Source organism: Emys orbicularis, chromosome 8 (genome assembly GCF_028017835.1).
Source record: "Emys orbicularis isolate rEmyOrb1 chromosome 8, rEmyOrb1.hap1, whole genome shotgun sequence".
NCBI classification, from domain to species: domain Eukaryota; kingdom Metazoa; phylum Chordata; order Testudines; family Emydidae; genus Emys; species Emys orbicularis.
Window position 1 is genome coordinate 82,612,346 of NC_088690.1, and position 21,550 is coordinate 82,633,895.

General features: G+C 43.1%; 1 protein-coding gene across 1 annotated transcript in view; it reads right to left on the reverse strand.

The window, feature by feature from the left end:
- The window catches only part of DOCK2 (dedicator of cytokinesis 2), a 500,992-nt gene that overhangs the window by 21,152 nt on the left and 458,290 nt on the right, over positions 1-21,550 (reverse strand). Inside the window, exons 42-45 of the mRNA XM_065410088.1 lie at positions 14,620-14,701; positions 10,686-10,770; positions 9,015-9,101; positions 100-276 (exon numbers count right to left, since the gene is read on the reverse strand). Coding sequence (XP_065266160.1) covers positions 100-276; positions 9,015-9,101; positions 10,686-10,770; positions 14,620-14,701 — 431 coding nt within the window. The remainder of the gene's footprint in view (positions 1-99; positions 277-9,014; positions 9,102-10,685; positions 10,771-14,619; positions 14,702-21,550) is intronic.

Genomic DNA, 21,550 nt, shown 5'->3' on the forward strand with positions numbered 1-21,550 from the left:
GTTTTTGACAAATCACTAAGCAAGCAGAAACAGAGCTATCATCATTACTGAGAATAGAAAAATCTATGAAGATGAGCTTAAAGCTATTAAAATCATTACCTTTTCATATTTAGCAAAGCCTCCCATGACGGCTGGATCAACAATTCCATTCAGAAGCATGGAGAGAGGGTTAATGGGAAGATTTTCATCACTCTGGTACTGGTTAATCATCATCAAAATTTTCTCATTTGTCATGGACATTGTCTCAATGGCATTCTCCAGTGGACTAATGGTTGCCTATGAAATAAGAGGAGGAATGTTTAATGTGTCTATTTGATTTAATTTAACCACTCATGCTGACTTCTAAAACTTCCTTGGCCTCCTGCTAAACCAGTGTCCAACAGGATTAGATGACTCCACATAGGGATCAGGTGTGCTTTTCAGCCAGCTCTCAAGAATGCTGCACAGATATAGATCCATTGTGTAATATCTCCTGTGCTTTCTATTCTTGTTCTGAGAGCACTGAGGAAGTGCAAATATTTTTCAAAGTGAACAGTTTTAATAATATGTGTGTGTAGAGGAGAGGTGAAGGGGAGTGAAGAACTAACCCATCACAGCAGAGCTCTGAGAAAAAAATCATTCTTCTATATCTTTTGTGTATTTTTATGCAATCCTTTCCTCAGGACATCTGAATAAAAAACAGGATTAGGGTTTCTAAAGAATACTTCCACTACTGTTGCATATTCCACCTCTGAATTCATAATCCCCTTGTATATGCCTCTGAAATTATAATCAATAGCAAAGTAACCAAATGAAATGTCACAAACAGAAGATTATGACTTCAGGTGAAGAATAGCAGCAGGAGCAAATGAACTCCTAGGAAACCAAGATGTTGCTTTCATGCAGTTGTCTTTTGTAATCAAGAACAAGGGAAAAGAAAATATAAGAAAAGGAAAAAACATAAAGTAGAACTCGTTAGTGATTTCTTGCTCTAGCAGGACATGGTTTTTTGAAATGCAGGCTCCCAGCACTGAGGAATGAAATATTCAAGGGAGTAACCCAAACATCATATTGTATCATAGATGATGAATTTCTCTAACATCTGTTGACACTCCCCCCCCTCCTTGGTCATTTTCATTTCTTAGATAAAAACATAATGGGTTTGATGTCTGTGCTACAACTAATGTAACAGCATCAGGTCTCTCAGAACAAGATCTGTCATTGTCTGCATTCATGTGGCAGTGAATTGGGTTCTGTCAAAACAGGGAAGAGTAAGAGAAAAGCTGATATTTTTCTATATCTTATTTACAGCCAGCAGCACATCTGTTCTCTCTCTTGTTGCAGGGTGTGTGGGAGAGCTGGCTACCATCAGAAAAAGATGGACATTGTGCCAATGCTCAAAGTGGGACAGGAGGCGCAGAGATGCACTTATAGTCATGTTGCCTGAGAAGAAAGGAGGCAAATAGGTGATCACACAGTACCATGTTCCCCTTCTAAATCTGGTACAGCACTGTGCTCCCTTGTAAGATCAGAATGTAGATGGGGTTATCTGTTATCATGGCAGTAAAAATCCACCAAGATATGTTTTGCTCCTTTAGCCACTTGTTGGTTATATAGAAAGTAACACTATCGGTATAAATAGCTATTTAACCTTAAGTATATGGGAGACGAAGGGCTAATGCTTAAGACAAATCCCAGTTTAGGAACCTCTTGGGTCTCTGTCCAGCCCCCACAGTATTCTCCTGCTGGTAATTTAGATGTACTGTAACAGTTGCAAATTAAATAGTTGCTTCTTAGGGCTTGTCTGCATGGTGTAGCTAAGCGCACTAGAGGGATGTAAATTCTTGTGTACCAAACATTTTGGCATGCTAGCCGGTCTGTGTAGTCCATGTTGGGTTGCACTAAAAGCTCCCCAGTGTGCATTAGTGTAGTACTGTCTCAGTGAGATCAGATTGTTAGATAAATGCTAACTCTCTCAACGGTACTAAGTTAATGCGCATTAGGTAATTTTTAGCGCACACCAGAAGGGTCTACAAGGGCTAATTAATATGCAACACAGCAGTGTGCTTTAGAATTCAACCCCTCTAGTGCTCATTGCTGTACTGTGTAGACAGTAACTTAATGTTGATTTAAGCCTTAAAATTTCAAGAGAGTGGTGTTGCATGTATAATGGCATAGGCATATGTGACCCTTCACAGACAGATAAAAGAGAAGGTCCCTGCCCCAAGGAGCTTCAAGCCTCCAGTAGACAAATGATGTACTGGGAGATGACAAGAGGAAGGGGAAGGAGAAGAGACCATATAAAAGAAAGAGAAAAGCAAAACTGCTCTTGGGGAGGGCATCAGTATTCACAGAACTCAGGTCATTTCTATGGCTTTGTTCAGTGCTCTTTAGGTCGTTAAACAATGATGGGGTTCAAGACCATGTGGCACCTGAATAGATGATACTGATGGAACGCTAACAAGGGAGTTTTGATAAAGGATATGAGGAAGAAAGGGAGGCTGTGCCGGGGACAGGAGGGATTGTTAAAAAAAGATGGACTGGTGTGGAGCAGACAAGGGGAGCATTAAAGAGGAGAATGGGTAGCACACAGAACCTGAGCGATGTGGCTCTGGAACAGGAGGAAAATGGAGATTAGAGTCAGGTAATATGGGACAAAATATATTTGCTTTTTTTTTTTTTTTGGTAAAAGCTCTGAATAGAAATAATTTTAGGGAAAAATTAATTAGATACAGGTTTGAACCCCTAACATCAGCTCTCCCAACAGTCCTAGTTTTCATGGCACTGTCCCATGGTCAGCCCCAGAACCCCCTGTGCCCGTTGAAGTGAAAATTTCCCACATTCAAGTCTGCCCAGGGGAAGGAGCCATTTGTTTGCCCCAGGCCCTCCATTTGAGAAGGTCCCCAAACTGAGTGGCATTGCAACCTGGAGCACGGGGTCACAGTGCCACTCAAGTCTGGCCCATCAGCTTCTCTATCTCCATCTACGGAGGGGCAGACAGGCCAAACATGAGTGGTGCTGTGTCCTGCTTTAGCCACATGAAATACTGGGAGGTATGTTAACACTGCAGTTTATGCATAAAAACAAGAAAGAGAAACTAATGATCTTATTTTTATTCTCAAAAATGAATGACATGCACACACACAAAAAAAGAAGCCCTCCATAAATGGTAAAGGCAATTAGATTTTATTTTTCTTTGTAATACTTTAGGGTGTTGCTATTAACATACATAAGGAAATTTTTCTTTTAAGAATGAATTTTAATTTGACAGTCTCATACTCACATCTCTATACTTGGTTATAAATATAAGTTGCCAAGGAAATATTTTTAAAATGCAGTTTTTCCTGAAGGCAAAACCTTTGTGGGGATTTTACAATATGATCCTAATATGTTGATGAATGTGACATATAAGAAGAAAACCAGATAATATTTAGAATTGGCCTATATACAGTATATAATATTTAAATATAATACTCTGAAATGTACATTCAGAGTTCTGTGAAATTCAGCCATTTACATTCAAATTATTTTAGTCAAATTATTTACAGTTCACAGGGCTGCAACTCAAACAAAATCACTAAGTTTTCTGCATGTTTCCATCTCAAAATAAATAGCCATTCCTTTGCACTACTGAAAAATGGGTTTGTCTAGAGTTGAGCCCCAGCTTAAACTTTTCAATGAAGCTGGCCAGACTTTGGGATCCATAGGTTTTCCAAGTATTAAATCTCCTGTGTTCTTTTAGGCTATAAAAGCTATGCTTGGCTAAGCAATGGAATTCCAATTCCTGACTGTTAATAACCACCTGAGTTGTACTTTATAAAATTTATAGAACACTCAAGATGTAGAGATTTTAACTTGCTGTGATAGTTCTAATATGGGTCTGAAGCAGCAATAAAAACTTCACATTCCATTTCTGTGCAGCTGGCTGTATTAATCAGGGCTTCCATTTGGCTTTGAGCAGGCCTTCTGTGGGATGGACTGATGTTCCTTTCCCCTGAATCAAGCTCTTATATCCTTCATAGGCCAGATTTCCTTTAGCAGCACATTTGAGATCCTGGATCTGAAGCGATGTCTAGTTTTATGGTCAATGAGATTTTTAATGGATCAAATTAAAAAAAAAAACTGCTAAGGCAGCAGGTTAGGAAGAGGGGCAACTCTCTTCCCCTCCAAGTGCTTTTTCAGGCTTCATGTCACATATTTCCTAACGGTCCTGTCGCTTTTAGTGCATCTACATGTGTGTATTCCAGTGATGCTCAGGAGCCAAATTAGTGATCAACATCACCTAAAAAAGCCACAGTCGTGTGAATTCATTATTTCATTTACTACTTTATATATATTATTCTCACAGCAAAATGACTGAGCAAGTATTCTACAATTGGTTAATAACATAGTAAAAGCATCCTGAATAGTTAATGACTTAGATTGGTTAATAATTAAATCACACAGTGGATTAATACCACGTGCTGCAAGGAGCCACAGGAGACACATTAAAGAGCCACTTGCGGCTCTGAGCCTCAGCCTGACTATCGCTCGTGTATTCATTTTGTGGGGATTGGCGAAGTTCCCTGTGCTACACTGAACTAATTCCCAATTTCCCAGACTGGTTTACTGCAAGTAACGAGAAGACAAGGAGTCTGTTGAGTAAGAGGTGCCTATTGTTTCTTCTGTTCTTTTTTTATTTTTTGACAGAGGTGGCTCCTGAAGAAAGGAAGTGACCACTTGTACAGTAAAGGCAAAAACATGAGGGGTATCTGAACAATAATTTTAAAAATTGTCCAAATTCTTTTAGTGGCCATAAATTGTAAGTTTTATGTGCATTTTATGAAAATATCAGAGGGATACCTCTGAGAACTTATCATTTTCATATTACCAAAGGGGATACTATTATCACATTTTATGATAAGTCACCACCACAGGGATTTCCTTCAGATGATCTCAGATCACCAGTGTCAATTCAAGGGGACTGTAATAAATATGATGTTGAGAACTACTTTTGTGCAATTACAGCAGATAAAAACTGAAATAAAGTACAAATAATATTGACAAACTCCTCAAAACAAGGAAGGTCAGAATCAGTAAAACTGAAGGAATCTCAAATTATTTTTGTACTAGCAATTGCCAGCACTTCTTTGGCCCATCATGTACCAACAATACCTCAGAGCTTGAATATACAGACACTTTATGTGCAGCAAGCCAGGGTGTAAATGTGGAGGAGCCTGCTACCTTGTGCTAACACTACAGAACTATGAGTGCAGGGTCCAAACAGCCAGTTAGTGTTTGGAAAGCTAGTGTGCTGTAAATTTACATGCTGGCTTGCTGCACACTGTGTGTCTGTGTAAATAAGCCCTCACGCCAAAAGCCAAGAAGCTTGCCCATGATCACTTGAATGTATTTTTTTAAGACTATCTATCCTTTTGTCAGGGAGTCTCAGGACAGTACCTTACCATATGAGTTGTAATCTTTAACCACCGCAGGGCTGAGCTGTCAGTCATTTCAATGTATTGAATTTGTGGCGATCGGGGGAGGTCCCGGACGATTGGAAGAAGGCAAATATAGTGCCCATATTTTAAAAAAGGGAAGAAAGATAATCCAGGGAACTATAGACCAGTCAGCCTCACTTCAGTCCCCAGCAAAATCACGGAGCAGGGCCTCAAGGAATCCATTTTGAAGCACTTGGAGGAGAGGAAGGTGATCAGAACAGTCAACATGGATTCACCAAGGGCAAGTCATGCCTGACCAACCTGATTGCTTTCTATGATGGGATAACTGGCTCTGTGGCTTTGGGGAAAGTGGTGGATGTGATATATCTTGACTTTAGCAAAGCCTTTGATACGGTCTCCTACAGTATTCTTGCCAGCAAGTTAAAGTAGCATGGGATTGGATGAATGGACTATAAGGTGGATAGAAAGCTGGCTAGATTGTCGGGCTCAAGGGGTAGTGATCAACAGCTCGATGTCTTGTTGGCAGTTGGTATCAAGCGGAGTGCCCCAGGGGTTGGTTTTGTTCAACATCTTTATTAATTATCTGGATGATGGGATGAATTGCACCCTCAGCAAGTTCGCAGATGACACTAAGTTGGGGGGAGAGGTAGATACGCTGGAGGGTAGGGATAGGGTCCAGAGTGACCTAGACAAACTGGAGGACTGGGCCAAAAAAAATCTGATGAGGTTCAACAACGACAAGTGCAGAGTCCTGCACTTAGGAAGGAAGAATCCCATGCACCGCTACAGGCTGGGGACTGACTGGCTAAACAGTAGTTCTGCAGAAAAGGACTTGGGGATTACAGTAGACGAGAAGCTGGATATGAGTCAGCAGTGTGCCCTTGTTGCCAAGAAGGCCAACGGCATATTGGGCTGCATTAGTAGGAGCATTGCCAGCAGATCGAGGGAAGTGATTATTCCCCTCTATTCGGCACTGGTGAGGCCACACCTGGAGTACCGTGTCCAGTTTTGGTCCCCCCACTGTAGAAGGGATGTGGACAAATAGAAGACAGTGTAGCGGAGGGTAACAAAAATGATTAGGGGGCTGGGGCACATGACTTACAAGGAGAGGCTGAGGGAACTGGGGTTATTTAGCCTGCAGAAGAGAAGAGGGAGGGGGGATTTGATAGCAGCCTTCAACTACCTGAAAGGGGGTTCCAAAGAGCTAGGCTGTTCTCAGTGGTGGCAGATGACAGAACAAGGAGTAATGGTTTCAAGTTGCAGTGGGGGAGGTCTAGGCTGGATATTAGGAAACACTAGCAGGGTGGTGAAGCACCGGAATGGGTTACCTAGGGACAGGGCCGGCTCCAGGGTTTTTGCTGCTCCAAGCGGGAGGGGGGGGGCGGAGGGGGGGGGAAAAGCCGCGATCGTGATTGGCGGCACTTCGGTGGCAGCTCCACTGCGCCACTTTCTTCTTTGGCGGCAGGTCCTTCCCTCCAAGAGGGACCGAAGGACCCGCCACCGAATTGCTGCCAAAGAACCGGACGTGCCGCCCCTTCCCCTTGGCCGCACCAAGCACCTGCTTGCTGCGCTGGTGCCTGGAGCCAGCCCTGCCTAGAGAGGTGGTGGAATCTCCATCCTTAGAGATTTTTAAGGCCCAGCTTGACAAAGCCCTGGCTGGGATGATTTAGTTGATGTTGGTCCTGCTTTGAGCAGGGGATTGGACTAGATGACCTCCTGAGGTCTCTTCCAACCCTAATATTCCATGATTCTATGATTATACTAAAGTAAAGATTCTGTCAAAATCTGGTAGAAAAACTGTCAGGCAAGATATATGGTTATCTTCTACCTTTTACATAGATGTTTTACTCATTTGCAATAAAATGTCAAAATGTTTTCCATGACACACACAAGGTGGGTGAGGTAATATTTTTTATTAGACCATCTTCTGTTGGTGAAAGAGACAACTTCTGCACTCCACAAATATAGGTCAATATTTTACCAGCCACTGGTAAAAAACTAACAACCACTTACCCCAGCAATATAAGAACATAATAATGGACATATAGAGTCCATGTAGCCCAGTATCCTATCTCATGATAGTTACCATTTATTCCTGCCATTTGTTTCCTATCTTTTAATCAGTTACTGATCCTCAAGAGGATCTTCCCTCTTATCCCAGGTCTGCTTACTTTGCTGAAGAGCCTTTGGTGAGGGACCTTGTCAAAGGCTTTCTGAAAATCCATGAACACTATATCTACTGGATCACCCTTGTCCACACACTTGTTGACTCCAGGCAAAGAGTTCTAAAAGATTGGGGAAGCATGATTTCCCTTTACAAAAGTTGTGTTGACTCTTCCCCAACATATCGTGTTCATCTATGTGTCTGATAATTCTGTTCTTTACTACAGTTTCAACCAGTTTGCCTGGTATTGAAGTTAGGCTTATCACACTGTAATTGCCAGAATTTCTTCTAAAGCCTTTTTAAAAAAATCAGCATTACATTAGATATCCTGCAGTCATCTGGGACAGACACTGATTTAAGTGATAAGTTACATACCAGCATTGTTAATTCTGCAATTTCATAATTGAGTTGCTTCAGATTCCTTGGGTGAATACCATCTGGTCCTAGTAACTTATTCATGTTTAATTTATCTATTTATTCCAAAACTACCTCTATTGACATCTCAATCTGTCACCCTAGATTTGTCACCTTAAAAGAATGGCTCAGGTGTGCGAATCTTCCTCACATCCGCTGCAGAAAAGACCAATGCAAATAATTCATTTAGCTTCTGTGCAACAGCTCCGTCTTCCTTGAGTGATCCTTCAGCACCTTGATCATCCAGGGTTTGTCTACACAGGGATAAAAAACCTGCGGCTGGCCCGGGTCAGCTGTCTCAGGCCAGTGCGGCTTGAGCTCCAGAGCTGAAAAATTGCTATGTATCTGTTCAGACTTGGGCTGGAGCCAGAGCTCTGGGATGCTGTGAGAACTCAGTCTTCAGCCTGAGCCCCAAAGCTCAAGCCCTGGCAGCTTGAGTCAGCTGCCCGGGCCAGCCACAGCCATGCTGCAGGTCTTTTAATCCCATGTAGATGTACTCCCAGTGGCCTCTCTGATTGTTGGCAGGCTTCCTACTTCTGATGTACTTAATTTTTTTTTTTTTTTGCTGTTAGTTTTTGTGTCTTTTACTAGTTGCTCTGCAAATTCTTTTCTGACCTGCCTAATTATACTTTTGCATTTGACTTGCCAGAGTTTATGCTCTTTTCTGTTTTTCCTCTATAGGGTTTGACTGCCAGTTTTTAAAGATTGCCTTTTTGCCTCTAACCGCCTTTCATTCTGCTGTTTAGCCATGGTGTCATTTTTTTTATTTGGGGTATACATATAGTTTGAGCTTCTATTATGATGTTTTTAAATAGTTTCCATGTAGCTTGCAGGGATTTCACAAAAAAACTAAAATGTACAGAGTAGTAGTCTTGTGAGTAGATTTAGAAAATAAAAATAAATAGATAAAAAAGATTTGAACCATTTAATCTCAAAATCAGTCTGTGTTAGAACTGCTACACTACATTTATATACATTAATTTGTATATCAGGATACTTAGCATGTAAATACCCACCTGTGACATGGAGACAACCTCAAACCAACGCAGAATTCCAGGAAGTTTGTAAGCTGTAACAAATGATGTTCTCTCAATCCACATAGACTGTTTTTTTTAAAAAAAGAGAGAATACAGGATTGAAACCTTAGTCTTTTCAGGATAGAAATTACATTGCAAAATAAAAGATTAGGTAGAAAATGACAGAATAATTTGTGCATAGAAAGACGCAGCAAAAGGAATCCAGCACAGCAATTTGTGGTTTATTGTTTCAAAACTAGGTCAGCATTAAGCTCTCAGTCTATACAAGGTAAGGAACCCTCAAATTTCTATTCCCAACTCTGCCACTATTGACTGTGTGATCTCTGGTAAATCACTTACTCTGGCCTTCTTTACTCTGAATTAAGAAACTTTAAGGAAAACAACTGGTCCTACCAGCAGTAGGAGTTCTGTATCCGAGTGCCAGAATTTTAACCACTTTGTTGCTGCAAGCAGGTTAGTCAACGTGGTGGATTAAACTGCTAACAGCCTGCCTACCCTAATGTTCCTCCTATTATTGTTACCACGGGGAGCCAAGTTGGTGGTAGCAACAGTGGGAAATTTTAACAACAGGTCTAATGCAGATACAGACTCACTGTCTCAACTGCCCCATATGTAAAACAGAAATACTAATATTTACCTTCCTCAAAAAGTACCATGTGTTACTACAGTGTCTGATTCTCAGACAGACCCATTCCACATCACCATGCCAGGATGTTAAAAAGTTCTAGAACTGGGAGCACAAGATGCAGCTAGTGTCATGTGCTCTGGGTTTGGGACAGTGTGTGCAGTCCCTGCCCACGCAAGACCTATCACTAGCTAGTGCTGTTAGTCACTGATCAGAACAATACACATAATTTAAGTGCTTCATACAATTTTGAAATAAGGTGCTCTTACAAATCTGAAAACCTAAGTTGTTTTCCCCACCCACCTCTGACAGCACTCAACTGTACAATTTTATGATATAATAAAACTTCATATATTTATTCCTCTAAAGTAAGAAAACTTACCACACTGTTGTATATGACATTATAAAAATCATATAATTTATAGCACTTGTAGATCTCAAAGTGTATTAAAACTATAAACATTATTTGTAGTTGTTGCATTATTGAACAGCTGATGTGAGTCAATATGGCATATACAGTACTCAGCACTTCACATGAGTGATGAAAACAGACAATTTACACTCCTTAGCCCATACTGGTAGCTTATGAGTGGAGCAGTTATTAAGTACTAGTGGTGATGCATTTTATTGATATGTATTTACATTTTGTCTTGTTTAACAATAGAAAATTTTACTAGAGAACTTTTCTGCATAATCAAACTATATTTAACTTACTTAACTGAGAGGTTTTACCTAAAATTCAAACGATGAAGTATTACGATAATAAAATGGGAAATTAGGGTACAAATCAGGAAATGTAAAATGAGAATATGTTGAAAAGTACTTAGAGTAATGTAGAAATAGAGAAGCCCTAGATTTAAATTGTACTGTAGTTGAAATGAAAATAGGTCGTTTCAGATCTTGAAACTAGGCCTTCCATAGTGGGGCAGCCGGGCATGACTATTAAAGGATTAAGCTCTGAATTCACAACCACAGCAACTCCAACATGTTTTACTAAGATGCTGCCATGTCAAAAAATTACTTACAGCAAATTCATTTTCAGGGTCAACAGATCCTTTCCTGACTGGTCTTGAGTAGTGGAATCGTTGAACATAGTTGGATTTATAAAAGCTGAAAGATTTAAAGAAGATGTAAAAAGCATAATTCAAGCACAGATGGATTCCACCATCAAAGTAACTGGTTTTCTTTTTGTCTGATTTTAAATTAAGTGTCATTTAGTGTTCATGAAAAGCGCAGCAGTAACAGCATGGAAAACTGAAAACTTTTATCCACCAAACAGGGACAGTAGCACCAAGTTTCATCACTGATGTGCCTCGACTGTGACCTGGAGGACGTGGGCGTTTCAGAATACGGATGAAATACTTAGGGGAAGCTGTAGAGGAAGTTTAGGCTTTTATTGACACCCACCTCTGAATTATGTTTTATGGATTGACCCATAAAGCGCTGTATATTGTTAAGACCACTACGTGACCAAGTGGAATAGATGATATTTTATTTTGGACTTAAATGTGTGCTTGTTCAAACACGTCCCATGCCAAATCAGTTGATCGGATCTCCTGATAATTCTGCTTACAACACAGCAAAATAGCTGTTTATTAAACATGTGAAGCCATAAACAACTATTTCTTTTCACATATGGATGGATTTTGAATAAAATCTAATAGAAATGGAATAGCAAGGTTGAATACACCAGTAGCATAGAATATCAGGGTTGGAAGGGACCTCAGGAGGTCATCTAGTCCAAACCCCCTGCTCAAAGCAGGACTAATCCCCAGACTGAAATTTGCCCCAGATCCCTAAATGCCCCCCTCAAGGATTGAACTCACAACCCTGGGTTTAGTAGGCCAATGGTCAAACCACTGAGCTATACCTCCCCCCAGTGCATCTTCATACTATGCTCTCCTTAGCTAAAAAATAATCTTCAACTACTGTTGCACTGCAAGAGGAACATACACCGCCCCCCGCCCCAACCACTTTACCATACTATTATAGAGGATTGAGCGGTAACTTGAAAAGAACACAGAACATACAGTCCTGGCCCTTTAAATATTGTACTGCCCAGGAGACTTTATTTATTTATAGGAATTCAATTTAAAGCAAAGCCAAGCAGAGATTGACTTTGCAGGACAAAAACAATGTTATAGGTCTAAGTGCAACTTACATAAATATTTCCAGAAAGAACTTCAAAAATGATCTGGTATTTTGGCAGAGTAGGCTTAGAAAACAAAGAGCCGAGTCTGGCCAAAGAGCACTCTCATTTTGCTCATTATTGGGAGTGTATGATTCCTGAACTAGGTGACAACCATTGAAATCACCTCTTTGATAAATCACACTGTTTAAAGAGGCATATCAATTCAAATAATTTTATATAACCCCTTTTAGGACAGAAATTTTCAACCACTTTACTAGAACGAATACATTAAAATCACCTCTTACGAATAAGAATTATAGTTACAAACAAGTACTCTTCTCAAAAATAAATCCTTCCTATTATTGGTGGAAGAAATTTAGTGCAGTCTGGCTGAGTTCTGCAGCTGAGACATGATTTCAAAATCTTACATAAGGCAAAAGATTTTCCTTTATGTAGAGGATTTCAAGTGTCTTACAGTCACCAGGTTCAAACTATGGCTGGCACTGCAGTGACTTTAAAGTCCAGTGAAAGAGGGACAGATTCACTGAGGTGCTTGTCAGTCACCATTTATAAAAAAAATTCAGGTTGAAACTGGGAGCAACAAATTACATTTCATCTCAAAATAAGAGAAATGTGCTTGTTCCCATCCTTTTAGTTTAGGTGGCTCATTCATGCTTTTGCATTCTGGACTAGTTGCAATATCTGTAAAGATGCTACTGACAAACCTGCAGACAAAGAATTGCAGTAATCCATTCTGAATGTAACAAAAGCCCGTGGAACAGTTTATAAATCAGAAAGAGCCAGGCAATGGATTCTAACTGTATTTAATAAGATAATAAAAAGCTGTTGAACTTTCAGCCTTCTTTCTGAAGAGACTTAATGCCAATATTGTTAAAGGTAACCCCCACATTCCTTCAAATGTGGAACTGCGTGACATCATCCTTCTCGAGCAAAATGCAGCTGCCTCACATTGCTTTCAGAAAATTCTCTTAGCTAAGAATCAAGACCCTTTTATTCAACTAAGAAGATATCACTGAGTCTTATATTTCTGCTAAGCTGCCTGAACAGGATTAGACTAAAAAGATAAGGATAATTGGCTGTTATCTGTGTATTCCTGAAAAGAAAGATGTTACCTATCACTGATCAGTTCCAAGGAGGGCATGTATAGTGCTAATATCCTTGCCATATATGACAGCTGAATAGGTTGGGTGAAAGTTGCTCCTGAGAGCAGATTTGAACCAAGCTAGCATATTTCTACCCCATTAAAGATATACATTTTTCTTCCTGTTGAATCAAAGCCTTCTAAACCAATACAAGGAACACCAGCAATTCACCTCTACGATAAGCTAAGCTTTACCATTATCTGCCTTACTTCAATAGTAAGGGCACACTGAAAAGGGAATTCAGTTTTGACCACTTTTTCCTAGGACTACTAGTAGCAATAAGAGATCTGAAACTGGATCAGCTAGATGATTATTAACATGTGGGACATCAGGACCCAGATATGTTTCTGGGAAGGAAGAGTTTTCGGGGGATGGAGCCAGTCCCCGGGAACAAAAGACTTCCCAGGAGCATTGTGAGCCCCCGGCAACTGGGTACAGAGGGAGGTGAGACCCGTGAATCCAATCCAGACTTGGACTTAGGAGGAAGAGCCACACACCCTTGGGCACCAGGTGGCAGCAGGATTCTCCCTCCCCAGTCTATGAACTCAGGGACCAGGCTTCTGAGGGAAGAGCCAGATGAGAGTATTGCTCAGGAGAGGATAAGCAGGGAAGGAAGGTGTCAGGAAGGACCCAAAAATAATTATGAGTAGACATGTTGGGAAAATTATAGAAAATAAGAGAGTGCCATGCAAACACTAGTGAGTTTTAATGTTCAGAGGTGACAGTAGCTGTCTCAGGCAAGAAGGGCAAGCAGGATGAGTGGTGTCACTGTTCCTGGAGCTCCAGGGCTCTCTGAATTAGGCATGGTGGAAGAACAGAAAGGCAGCAGTTGTAGAGATGCTGTCTTGGTGTTGCTGAAACCACCAGAGGTGACATCACTGGGAAGAGAGGGAGAGGAGCATTGCCCCTGAGGCTACAATGGCATATAAAATAGTTTTTAAACTGGACCTGCCTCTGCTCCTCTACTAATATTGGTTCTGCTGCCCCCAGTGCTCACCTGTGTGTGTTTGTTGGTTATTGCTACGAGCCAGGTAGATCTTCTTTTAATCTAAACCTATCCCTAGTTCCCTAGTGCTGCTCTTAGCCAATGCTTTAAATAAGCAGTATCAGGAGGGAATTTGAAGGAACTAACATTTGCTTGCTTCCAATTCCCATTGCACCTCACCCTGTAGGCTGTGAGGAAGTGTATTAGCAAAAACAGGGGCATTGATTTGGAGGTCAGAGAAGTATACAAATTCATGTTCTGTTCTAGAAAAACAACAACACATCCTCCATCCCCTGCAATTTCCCCAGGGAATGGGGATAAGAGGCTGCGAACTGTGTTTTAGGGAGAAGAAAAGCAGACTGTGGCAAAACACTACCCTGGCACACAACCGTTCAGTCCCACTGAAATCAATGAAGCTGCAGTGCGTATATATTAGAACAGAATTTGGCTGCATAGCCAGAGTAAGTTGGGCTTTTTTCTGTAAGCAGATGGTAGTGTTTACATGGCTGATGAGATTCTCTGAAATGTCAGGAAAAATAAATTTAGTAACTGAGATAAGTGAATGCACCTTGGCTCACCAATAAATTGGCTGTATTAATAACTAATTAGTTCTCCTTAGACTATTAACCCAGATTCTCACACCTTTTATGGTAACATTTATCCAACAAAAATAAACTTACTTTATGATTTGATCGGGTACTGGCTTATTTTTGAATCTGGTATGCTCCTCCAAAACTGGTTGCACAGTAAAGCACTGAATGTCTAAAATCACACAGGTTAAGGACATATGAAAGATATTATGTAGCCTGGAAAACAAAGAACATATTGTCCAAGAGCAATCTTCCTAAGATTTTTATTCTAGAGAGGAAATATTTGGCGTTAACACTGAAAAAACAGACTAATTTTGAGATATATACAATACGGTATCAGTTATCTGAGTAGGTTTACTGTTAGGTTAGAGTGCCTGTGAGTTAATTTATCACACTGAACAGTTTATTGTATTACAAAACAAAGACTATTTGATACAAATATTTTCATTACTTAACTTGGACATAGGCATAGCGCGTGGCATCAATTGGCAAAATGTCATGATGTTTAAAGTTTTAGATCTTTGTCCAAATTACTGTGTGTCTGTAACGGGGTCGGCACCTGCCTCTTGTGCATGGCCCCTATTCTCTGGCCGATAGTGCCCGCAAACACAGTTCTTTCACCGGGGGGTGGCCCCCACCTCTCGAGGATGGCCCCCTTTCTCTCGGTTAGGTGTGAGCCTGCTTTTCTTTTTTGGTCTTACATCAGGGTGGTGCCTGCCTCTTGCAAGCACCCCACCCCAGCCACTGGTTCTCTTGGCTAGGATTTGGCAGCTCAGCCCTCTGGCCAAGCCGTACATGCTGTCCCCCCTTCCGGGGTATACAGTCCTGAGTTCTTATCATGGCCCTGGTATGGCGCCATAGTTCTTAGGTTTCTTCCCCGAGGTACTGCCTTCTTCATCTACCCAGCCGGAGCCCATTTCGGTACCCTCAGCTGGTGTCTTTTTCAGCAACCCTCCCTGGGCTCAGTCTGCAACTAGACGAGCAGGACCCATCTCAGTGCCCCTCACCTGGTCTGGCCAGGTCTTGCGATCAATCCCCTGGGCTCAGCCTGTCTTCACTGACCTTTTCATGGTCCTGCTGCTACTCTATCCATCCAGCCAGGCACCTGGTCTTTGGCAGCCTCTGGTGGGCCCAGTTGTGTCAGGTGAGCTCTCTGCAGTGAGCTATCTGCAGTCCTGCTGTTCTCCTAGCCAGCCAGGCACCTGGTCCTCTCTGATCAACAGGGCCGGCTTTAGGCCGATTCGCCCGATTCCCTGGAATCGGGCCCCACGCTTAAGAGGGCCCCGCGCTGGCGCCTTTTTAATTTTTACTCACCCGGCGGCGCTCCGGGGGGGTCTTCAGCGGTATTTCGGCGGCGGGCCCTTCACTTGCTCCGGGTCTTTGGCGGCATTTCGGCGGCGGGTCCTTGAGTGCCGCCAAAGACCCGGAGCTAGTGAAGGACTCGCTGCCGAAGTGCTGCCGAAGACCCAGAGCGCCGCCGAGTGAGTACAAATCGGGCCCCGCACTTGCTAAAGCCGGCCCTGCTGATCAAGGTCCACACAGCAACTGAAGGCTCTGCTCTGCTACTTCCCTTTTATCTGGCCCTTCTGGCCTCTTATTGGTCGCTCCAGCAGCCCCCTCTAGGCTGCCTGGAGGACTTCTCACTGCTCTGTTCTAAGGCAGGGTGATGCAGGGCCACGAGGCCTCCAGACCTAGTCCACCCTGCCACAGTATCACTTGTGTCTTAGATTTCCATTTTATAGGTGGGTGCTTAGTTTCAATAGAATATTGCGTGGGCATAAATCATATTCTTACACATTTCACTCAAGCACTTACGGTCAGATTCTGCCATCTTTCCTTATGTGTAGTAGTGCCTTGCTCTGTGACTAGTCCCATTCACATTACCTAGGTGTAGGTTGCTCTTTATTCTGAGCAAGGATGTCAGACTCTGACCCTTAGAGAGGAAATATAGTGATTAAGACACTGGACTGGGACTCATGAGATCTGGGTTCCAGTGTTATCTTGGGCAAGAGTGTCTGTCTCTCTGTGCTTCAGTTCCCCATTTGTAAAATTGAGGTAATATTACTTCCCTACCTCACTAGAGTGTTAAGATCAAGAATGCATGTGAGGTGCTCAGATACTACAACGATGACTGCCATAGGGAAGCCTACAAATAATAAATTCACAGATTTAAAAAGGAGATAAAAATAATCCTGGGTTTAAACCATAATATCTGATCCTTTGGTTACCCTTTGCTTCCTCACAGTGAATTCTGGGGACATTTGAATCCGGATCCAAACCAGTGGCTCTCTAATGGTCCAGATTAGAACATGAGGAAAAGGAGACAAGAAGTGAGCGATCTACCAGGAACATTCCAAACAACAAAATATCTTTAAGTCCTTTTCAAAATAAAGTGGAGAATGCTGATTTGAGATGGATTTGATGATTTAGCACATTCCAAAGGCTAGGAACCCCCACAGCCATGGCTCCACTGCCTGGTGACATAAGGAATGACAGTGGGATCTATAAAGGGCAGGTGGTGTACAAGGGCAGTTTCAATCACAAGTGTTCAAGGAGGTCATGCATGTGGCCTTTAATGAAGGTCTTGAATGAAAAGCCTGTAAAAGACAGGAATGCCACTTTAAAGGTAGCCAATGCCATTGCTCACCACTGTTGTTACAATGCCAAGTTGGTAAAGGTAAACTGTGTGTGAACTTGAAAGAAGACTAAAATAGGCAGAGTGCCCCAGAACTGGGGGGAATGGGGAGAGGAGAGGGTGGGCACACAAGCCTTAGAAGAGAAACAGCCTATATATGTGAAACTGGAAACTGAGGTGTCATGTAAATAGGTGCTCGTCACTTTTATGAAATGATCACTCTCTGAAGCTGAATTCCATCATATATTGCTGGTGCCGCAGCGCCCTGTCAGCTCTGGAGAGCTGAACTCTGGTGAACCGCCTCCTCCAGAGTTTTCCAATGTGCTCATGTTTGCTCATTAGTTTTGCTTTTCATCAAAACAAAAAAGAAACAGAAAAAAACCCCAAGTCCAACAAAGGCGTTTCAAACATTAAGGCTTGTCTACAAGATGTGTTAGTGCAGCACCAACTGGGGTAGAAATTCTAGCGCACACCAGCATGTTGTGCATTAACTGGCCTGTGTGGACCCTGCTGGTGTGCAGCACAAGTTTCCTAGCGTGTGTTAACATAGTACCACAGGACAACATCAGCACACACTAGGAAACTTTTAGTACACACCAGAATCCGCTTGGCTAGTTAGTGCACAACATGCTGGTGAGCACTAACTAATTATGTAGACAAGTGCAGTAGTACAGGTGCATTTTGGGGATGAAGGGGGAGTATTGTTCAGAATTATGTCACTGTGCCACCAGGGTGTTTCTAACACAAGCAAAGGATTTTTGAGAAGGAGAGAAAATACCCAAGCTGGTGAGACAAGACATGTGTCAGTGACTAAGTAGATTTAAACTTAGATTTCAAGTGTTAGAAAAGCATGTGCATGATTTATTTACAAGCAGTTCTAGGAAGCCAGCCGATGTAGCCCCGACCATTGTTGTGTGTAGCTTTTGAGGACAATTACAATATACTGTTCAAATAAAAATGAAGAGTGTTTGGTTCTTACAATAGACTTCTGAAATGATGCCCAGCAGGTAGCAACAGGCGGGGTGGATGTCAAAAGCTATCACATCTGTACGCTAAAGTATGTTTTTTGAAGAGCGGGTGGAGGATAAATTAAGTACAATCAGAGCTTCTCTTTAAGTGCTTCCCCTCCACCCCCCCATGAGTGTTGGGGACTGAGAAAGGAACAGATGATATCTCGACAACCTGTTATGAAGTATTCTTAAAAGATATGCATAATGGTTACAAGACTTTAGGTGCATGTTCAGTAAGTGAGTCGGGCCATTAAAAACCATAGTACAAAATAACTAACTGAATAGTGAAACATTTATATTTATGATGTTTCAACAAAATATTGCCTTTTCTTATAATTCAGAAATATCCTGGAAATGAAAAGAACCAAGAAATATTGGAAAGATGTAAATAATACTGATAATATGGTGTGAAAGCACATGAATTAACTAAATTTAGCAGTTCATAACATTGGATGTTACAGACAGACTACATGCATGAATTGTATTTAATAACAACACTTTGCGCTGGCAGCCCTCCAACTGAGCCTGTCAAAGTGCTTGCCAAACAATAGGAATTCATCCTCACAGTTCTCCTGTGCGGTAAAAAATCCTTACTCTCCTTTTTTACAACTGAGGGACAAAGAGGAGAAGCAACTTGCTCAAGGTCATACCGTGCATCTGTTGCACATCCAGAAAAAAATAACAATGTTTGCTGGTGCTCAGTCCTGTGAGGAATGTAGGAATATTTTAGCAATGCAGGTTACAGATTTTGACTGAACTAATAATTGTCAGTGGAACATCATGCCCATCTTATTTTGTCTGTTCCACACAGGTTATGACTGCTAATCTCACCCTCTTTTCAAGTTCAGTGCAGTTTCTATCTATTACCAGTTCAGAACATAATATATTTTTCTTCCATTTGCATCCTCTAGTTCAGGGGTTCCCAAACTTGGTTCGCGGCTTGTTCAGGGTAAGCCCCTGGCGGGCCGCGAGACGCTTTGTTTACCTGAGCGTCCGCAGGTATGGCCGCTTGCAGCTCCCAGTGGCAACGGTTCGCCATTCCCAGCCAATGGGAGCTGCAGGAAGGGGCTTACCCTGAACAAGCCGCGAACCAAGTTTGGGAACCCCATCTCTAGTTAATCCCTCACTGTTCTTCCTTTTGCTTTTCCAGTTCAGACCAGTGTACTTAGGCAAGTTAGCCAGTTTAAACAAAAAAACCCAATAGGTCATATGTACCTGCAAACATTTGCAGATTTTTGTTTTCCTAAAATCAGACCAAAACTTTTGAAGTTCTAGGGTAGGATTTTTAAGAACCATCAATGTTGGCATAACTCTGTTCCTATTGAAACCAATGGGAGTTTTACCATTGCCGGCTCTGGCTTTTTTGCCGCCCCAAGCAAAAACAAACAAACAAACAAACAAACAAACAGGATGCAAACTTTCGGTGCCACTTACTTGGCGGCTCGTGGCTGCCTCCCCCGGCTGCGCTGGCAAGCCTCTGGGCGGGCAGTGGCTGCACTCTGGCTAACAGGACTCCCTGCACTGCAGACATGCCCCGGGCAGCGGAGTGCGCGCCCTGGCTAGCAGGGGGAGGGAAGCGGGGGGAGAGAGAAAAGGGGGGCAGCCAGGGCTTCCTTCAGCCGGGGCGCTCGCCACACGGCCTCTCCCACCACGCCACCTGCCGGGAGGGCTCTGCACCGCTCCCGCCTGCAGGTGAATTGAAAGTTGTCGGTTGGCGTGGAGGGAAGGACACGGGCTGCCGGGCTTGCTGCAGACCTGGCACCGGCTGGGGCAGATGGAGCGTGCAGCCCGCTCCCAGCAGGGCGCTCCCCTCCTCCGCGCCGCCGCCCCTTACAGTGGCGCACTGAAAGTCGTCGATGCAACAAAAGAAAAACAAACAAACAAACAAACAAAAAAACACAAGGGTGCAGGGCGGCTGGAGCAGCGAACCAAAAAAAAAAAAAAAAAGGCGGCCATGCCACCCCAAGATTGGACGGAATGCCGCCCCTAAGAGTCTGCCGCCCCAAGCATGAGACTTGCTCGGCTGGTGCCTGGAGCCGGCCCTGATTGCAGTGTGAAGTTCCACAACAGCACAAGAGGCCCATTGTGTTAGGTGCTGTAGAGACACAGAGTAAGAGACAGTCCAACCCACAAAAAGTTTACACAATCTGTTTTCAGCATGATGTGAAGGGAATTAGACATACAATTGCTGTTCGCATTAATGGGAGTTGTGTATAGTAACTCTCCACTTAACGTCCTCTCGATCTTACATCCCTGCTCAATTACAGAACATGCTCCATTTAAAGTTGTGCAATACTTCGCTATAACGTTTGGCTGCCTGCTTTGTCCACAGCTGGCAGCCCCCCTATCAGCTCCCCTACACGCCTCCCCCCTACAGTGCCTCCAGCCTGCTGGCAGACCCCGCAGATCAGCGCCTTTCCCCTCCTCCCCCCGCCTCCTGCCCACGGCAATCAACTGGCTTGCGGCGTTCAGGAGGGAAGGGAGAGGAGCGAGGACTTGGCGCGCAGGCTCCCTCTCCCTCCTGCCCTCTGAACGTCGCAAGCCAGCTGATTGCCGCGGGCGGGAGGGAGGGCGGAGGTGCGAGGACGCGGTGTGCAGACTAAAGGGGGGGGAGGAGAAGAGGCGGGTCAAGGGGGGGGTTTGGGGAAAGGGGTGGCCTGGGCGGGCCGAGGGTTGAGCACCCCGCCCCTGGTGCTTGCAGAGTAGGGGAAGCTGCCGCTGCTGTTGCACAATGTGCTTCTCCTAGCCTACAGCACCTCCTAGCCTACACCACCTTGCCTGCCTCATTGTCTCCAGTGCCAGTGGGCTGTGCCTGTGTGGGGTAAGGTGGGGGCACCTCCCAACTATAGAACTGTACTGTATGGCAAAAAAAAAATGCCCTGGAACCTAACCCCCCCATTTACATTCATTCTTATGGGGAAATTGGATTCGCTTAACATTGTTTCACTTAAAGTCACATTTTTCAGGAACATAACTACAACTTGAAGTGAGAAGTTACTGTACATGGTACTGCACACACATGCTGAATACATGCCTTTCCATAACATCATTTTATAGTGATTTAGTTCACAGTGCTGCACTGCCTCAATCGACAGATTTACACCATACTACTGTACAGGAGCCCCTTGTCTGTAGGCACCTTCCTACTTAACATAACTCCACCTTAGAATCATAAGGTTAGAAGGGACTGCAAGAGTCATCTAGTCTAACTGCTGCCAAGATGCAGGATTTGTTGTGTCTAAAACACCCAACATAGATAGCTATCAGCCTCCTTTCATAACCCTTCAGTGAAGGAGCTTCCACAACCTCCCGAGGCAGTCTGTACCATGGTCCTACCGGTCTTGCAGTTAGGAAGGTTTTCCTGAGATTCAATCTA